Source organism: Oreochromis niloticus, linkage group LG7, assembly GCF_001858045.2.
Source record: "Oreochromis niloticus isolate F11D_XX linkage group LG7, O_niloticus_UMD_NMBU, whole genome shotgun sequence".
Taxonomy (NCBI): domain Eukaryota; kingdom Metazoa; phylum Chordata; class Actinopteri; order Cichliformes; family Cichlidae; genus Oreochromis; species Oreochromis niloticus.
Genome location: NC_031972.2, coordinates 54,713,995 through 54,720,096, shown reverse-complemented (window position 1 = coordinate 54,720,096; position 6,102 = coordinate 54,713,995). Strand labels below are relative to the sequence as shown.

The 6,102-nt window shown below is 38.9% G+C and overlaps 1 protein-coding gene across 1 annotated transcript; it reads left to right on the top strand.

Moving 5' to 3' along the window:
• Positions 1-824: 824 nt before the first annotated feature.
• On the top strand, positions 825-5,033 carry calub (calumenin b). Its single transcript, XM_003440391.4, has 7 exons — positions 825-981; positions 2,073-2,315; positions 2,528-2,721; positions 2,832-2,998; positions 3,086-3,146; positions 3,316-3,515; positions 3,903-5,033. Exons 2-7 carry the CDS (start codon positions 2,086-2,088, stop codon positions 4,005-4,007), a joined length of 957 nt encoding a protein of 318 aa, XP_003440439.1. The 5' UTR covers positions 825-981; positions 2,073-2,085; the 3' UTR covers positions 4,008-5,033.
• The last annotated feature ends 1,069 nt before the right edge of the window (positions 5,034-6,102 follow it).

Sequence of the window (6,102 nt, the reverse complement as noted above, 5' to 3'; positions counted from 1 at the left end):
TGTTGCTTCACAGCAAGAAGGTCCTATGTTTGAATCTTTCTGCCTGGGTTGTAACCAGATACTCTGGTTTTCTCCCAACATCCAAAGTGTATGTTAGGTGATCCTAATTGACTGTAGGTTTGAATGCAAGTTTGAATGGTTGTCTGTGTTGACCTTGTGATGCACTCGTGACCTCTCCACGGAGTCTCTGGCCTCCGTTATAAACTGGGATATTCTCAAGCATCCCACAACCCTGTTTTCAAAGAGTAGAGAAAAAATGGATAGTTGGATACTCTGATGACAATATATAGTGGTAAAAATTAGTACCGGTAGTTTCATATTTTTAATAAAATAGTTGCTCTCACTGGGTTTTATTTTCAAGTGCAGATTTTTTTTTATTGCAGGCCTTATTGCATTTTGTTCTTTTTCATTTCTTTTTGGCTACAAATTGAAGGTTTATAATCATGGTTAGAAAATTGTTTATTTTGTAAAAAAAAAAAAAAAAGAAAAGAAAAAGAAAAAAAAAGAAAGAAAAAAACGACTTCTATTTACTTGTGCTTGTTTATGTGACTGCTTCTTTTATGCGTCTGAATATGTAATAACCAAGCTTCTCTTCATTTTTGTAGCCTCTGTCTTTGACAGATGAAATTCCCTTTGGGAATCAATAAAATGTAACAACATTAATACTATACAAAAATATATAATTAATGTATTTATTTATTTAAATAATAAGCGACATGTTTAGGCAAAATGTGATGGTTTTGTAGTTTTTTTGACAGTGGCATTTATGAATGAAGTGTGTTTTGTCGCCTTTGAGGACGTGGCGGTTCTCGGCCAATCCAATCAACGATGCTCTCTTGAAGTGGACCAATGAACAAGCGACATCGCATTCGACTTCTCGTAACCTGATTGGTTGATTTTTGTTCCAGCACAGGAAGTGCATGGGTGTGTTTCCGAGGGGCGGACGTAAGGCTACAGCGACGAACTTTGCAGAAGAAACCGGTGAGTACACAAAATAAATTGGATAAAATCTCTAAAAGAACATGGCAAAGTGTATTTCTCCTACAGTGACATAAAGTGGTCCGTTATGATGGTGCTCACTTATCTGCATCGAGCGCTTTAAATCGCAAGACTAATAGGGGGAAAAACTAGCGGTATCCTGGGTTAGCCAGTCTGCTATTAATGCCTCACCTTGGTATGGATGGTAACGGTCTTAGAAATAACGGTCACAAACTGTTGCTTCTAACTTTAATACAAAATAGGCAAGGTTTACATTGTCGAGATACAAAAATGATTATGTCACCTGCCACGCTAAAGCCAGTATAATGGTGAGCTTCTTTTGATCACAGGATGATAAAATTACCAAAAATTAGAATATATGAGATAGCAATCCGGCAACTTTGTAAAACCGTTATTAGGTTTGTTTTTGCCAGGTAAACTTGCAAAGGTCTTTTAGATATGTGAACAGGTAGCTTTTAAAAAGTTAACCTCATAAGTTTGCTTAAAAGCTAAAATTTGTGGATGTTTGGAGCAAAAGATCATGCAGCATGTTTTGAGGGGAAATCTGTACTCAATTGCCAGTTTATTAAGTATACCAAGCTTTACGCCGCACAGTAAAAGACAATAACCGTGTAAGTATTACATTTTTCAAGAGAATAATGTTTTAGTTTGTAGCGTTACTGGTGATTTACTCACATGAGTCGGTTTAACATGATGTGGTCATCATATACCTCCATTAAAATGCAGTGAGATTTTTTTTCATATTCTCCACTGACATGTTTTAGTTTAATACTTTATTGTGTGGAATGACTGTGTTAATATGCTGGGAACTGTCGAGTAGATGATGGTAATAACAATGAGTGGGGCAGCAGTAGAACAAATAAGAGGTTGCATAACCTGTGAAAGATTAGCAGTACTTGTGGTATTTGGCTGCCCTTTGAGTCATACAGTGGCAACCAGCAATGAATGAATGAAATCAAAAGGCAGGATTAGTAATGACTGTATGCTTTCATGCAATGATAAAGAAATGGGTTTAGGAGGATGGCAATGGCTTTTTGGTGACTTTTTTTCTCCCCTCCAAACTCCTGATCTAGACGGGGCTTGTACATGCACAGGATGGAGCTGCGGCCACTCATCATGTGTTTTGCTCTCTGTGTGGTTTACGCCACCAGCAAACCCACAGACAAGAAGGACCGTGTGCACCACGATGAACCTCTCAGCAACCGAGAGCACGATGATACGGAGAACTTTGACTATGACCATGAAGCCTTTCTGGGACAGGAAGAGGCTAAGACCTTTGACCAGCTCACACCAGAAGAGAGCAAGGAGAGGCTCGGGTAACAACACTGTCTTCTGCTTTTTTTTAAAGTCATTGGGGATGTTTGTAATTACCTGAATACTTTGGGGAATTATGCTGATACAAATGATTCCCAAAATTGGTTGAAAAAGTAATTCTTGTGGTAAATTTTGATCATGCTTATCTGAGATGACAAAACGTTAGGGGGGAAAAAAATGAACCTTTTCTAATTTTTCTGCTCTTTCTTTCCAGTATGTTGGTTGAGCGTATAGATGAGGATAAAGATGGTTACGTGACTGTTGAGGAAATGAAGAAGTGGATCAAGCACGCACAGAAGAGGTGGATCTATGATGATGTGGATCGACAGTGGAAGAGTCATGACCTCAACGGGGATAACGTGGTGTCCTGGGAGGAATACAAGAATGCCACTTATGGATACATTCTGGGTACACAGGCAGATAGTTTTCATTTCATATGTTACCTTTATTTTTATAGACAAAAGTACTTTGCCACTCTTGGACTCACACTGAAAAATGCTGTGTCTTCTAACTCGCAGATGATCCCGACCCTGAAGATGGCTTCAGCTACAGGCAGATGATGGCTCGTGATGAGAGGAGATTCAAAATGGCTGACCAGGACAATGACATGAAAGCTAACAAAGAGGAGTTTACAGCTTTCCTTCACCCTGAGGAGTATGACCACATGAAAGACATCGTAGTGCTGGTGAGAGACACACTCACAAAGGTGCTACATACTGAGACCAACTGGATATCTTCCTTATCCTTTCACTATGTACTCTTTTTTTTTTAGGAAACCATGGAAGACATTGACAAGAATGGCGATGGCTTAATTGATCTGGATGAGTACATAGGTGAGTTCTGACAGCCTGACAGCACCATTATTAGTTTGTACCAAAAGATTTTTGGTGATTGAGGAGGCAAACCAACACACATATTAAGTTTTATTATATTTTATAGGCCACGTTGCACTTTTAGCACTTGCTCCATCACTCAATGTCTTCCTGTCTGTTTGTGGTATAGGTGACATGTACAACCAGGAGGGAGACACCTCAGAACCTGAGTGGGTGAAGACTGAGAGGGAGCAATTTACTGAATTCAGAGACAAAAACAAGGACGGGAAGATGGACAAGGAGGAGACAAGAGACTGGATCCTGCCCAGTGACTATGACCATGCTGAGGCTGAGGCCAAGCATCTGGTCTATGAGTCTGATGCAGACAAAGTGAGTACTGTAAAATGTCAGAATTACTTCTTTCTTTCATTTTGTTCCTTGTGACGTTACTTTTATCTGCACCATGAGTATAGGTAGAGAAAGTGAAAGTGGACTCATGCCCACACTGGTTGTGAAATTTTCAAGTTGTAGCAAATTTGACTTTACCTAGTAAATTGTTAAATGTGATCCCAAACACTAGTCCAGACCAGACCATTCAGCAAGATCATGATCAGCTCATACCAGTGTTCAGAAAATACTAGCTGTATCTGTAATCGAAACTCAATTGTAGGCCTTTAAAATAGCTTGAAAGGCAGACAATTGTGTTAGTTCAGACATATAGGCCTAAAGCATGCCTAAATGCCTAAAGCAGATGGTTTCTTGTGTTTCTTTTGTCAGGACGGCCGTCTCACCAAAGCTGAAATTGTGGATAAGTATGATCTGTTTGTGGGCAGCCAGGCGACCGACTTCGGGGAGGCGCTGACTCGACACGATGAGTTCTAAAATCCGCCTGCCTCCAAAGACTGTGTGCTCTTCTTGTGTGCCACCTTTTAGCCGTGGAGTGTTTTTTAAACAAGATGAGCTTGCCTAATCGAATGCCACAGACAATAATTTATTTGATTTCTTGAATGTGTCCCATTGCGCACACACACACTAACATTCTAAGTAACTTGCACACCATCGGCCAGTGTGAGCTCATGTTAAGCAATGCCTCAGATTGGGATATATAATGCCAGCCTTTGCTCTGCTTCCATACACTACCCTTTTTTTTGCCCATGTCAGGTAAAGGACAAATATTGTCAATCAGTTATTATTTTCATTGAGAGGACATTTTCATTGCATAGCCTTGATTTGTTGCAAAATGCTTCATGGAACAGAGTTTTAGTTTGTAGCCTACAGAGCAGCTTGTCACAGCATGTCATTCTGTAGTGCATTAGACTGAAACATAAAGCAGAATTTGTACCGTTGCTCTGTAATTGGGCTCAAACTAAACTTTACTTGTACTTTGTTTTTCAATTATTCATATTATTGTGATGCTGGAGTAACAGCTGTTTGTAACAAGGAGGTATATGTTGAATTCCAGTGGCAATGAAGACCATTTGGTCGAGTGCAATACAGTATCATCAGTTGGACCAGGCTTTGTTTGCTAAGCTGGGCCTAAACCTTCCACGTTAACAAAATCTGCACATCCCAACCGAGGTGCTTCGTGTTAGCTGAAGGAATACAGATGAATTTAGGGACTGATGGATGCTTCGTCCTCAATGCTGCCTCCTTTCTTCTATCTCATCACCTCATTAGTGTGAGTGCGTGTGCGTGCATGTGAATCCGTGTGTACATATTTACTTGTATTCTTGATGACTTGTTTTTTTTTTCTTTTATTGTTACAGTTTTATTTGATTCAGCTGAACTAATTTGTGTGCCAACCAAAATCTTTGTCCTGTTTTGTAAGCAATTTAGTTTAGAAAAAAATGATGTTTCAGCATTTCTTTCCCAGATATGTTTGTCATGTTTGTACTATCACTACTAGCATTTATAACCACTGTTAATAATTTTTATGGTATTATATATGACTTTTTGTTTTTTTACAAGCTCACTGCAGCAACAGCCTTTCACTAGTGACTTTACTGTAAATACGTTGTTCAGCAAAGTGAGCACTCTAACAATCAGGTCCAGTTTTTGTGATTGAGAACAAAGTCTCAATAAAAATTAAAATAAAAAAAGGAGTGTTTTGGCTTCTTTATTCTTTTGTGTTGATGTAGCTGTCAGAAGCTTTCCACTGTATAACAGCTATTCTCTGGAAAGCTAAACATACCAATTGCTCAGTTACTGTCTTCAACAAACTTCACATTCCTAATAAATAATCTTATAAAACATTTCATCATATTAAGTGGAAGCTGAAAAATATCAGCACTTGTATTAACAGTGAAGGGAAAACACGGTTTAGAATGTTGACCTGCTTGTTGTTGGCTGTTGTCTTCCTTCCACCTTTTTCAGACAAATCTATTTTCCCTTCTGAGCTCACTGTAATACTAATGTTGGTGTTTTTATATGCAAGTGTCAGAACTGAGCTGAATGCACACAGTATTTAATGAATGTGGCAAAGTCACAAACTATTCAGAATGGGGTGTGATGAATATTAACAATTTATTCAGCAGCTCTTTTCTTTTGAGGTCTTTGTGATCTTTAGATTCACATTCACTTACCTGATGCTATTCATTAGGAGCCTCAACCTTGAAGTTTTTACAGAAAAATGATTTTTTTTTATCCTGCATTGATGTATAAAAATGTGAGAAGAACAGGATTTATCTGCAGAATACTCAAGACTGAGTGCTGGCCTGCTACACTGACAAACTTACTAACGGAAGAATCAGTATGCACAGCCTTTCACCTTTTGTATCTTGAGATTTCTAGTGTCTATAACCATCTGTCAGTGGCCCATAACGACAAAAACTGAAACCATATCTTTAGCCACACCATGCTGAAAGTTAAACTATGGCCACTTCTGACCTGTCTTTATTTCTGAAGTAGCCCAATAGCACGAGGCTGCCATCAGCATTTTTCACTGTAGAGATTGCATCAACCAGTTTGAGTGTTTGGC

What these genes read in the sequence shown, in the direction of transcription:
- calub (XM_003440391.4), top strand. Translation starts at nt 2,086, where the DNA reads ATGCACAGGATGGAGCTGCGGCCACTCATCATGTGTTTTGCTCTCTGT. An exon ending in GAGAGCAAGGAGAGGCTCGG is followed by an intron (nt 2,316 to 2,527) that starts GTAACAACACTG and finishes CTTTCTTTCCAG; the next exon opens with TATGTTGGTTGAGCGTATAG. An exon ending in TGAAAGACATCGTAGTGCTG is followed by an intron (nt 2,999 to 3,085) that starts GTGAGAGACACA and finishes TTTTTTTTTTAG; the next exon opens with GAAACCATGGAAGACATTGA.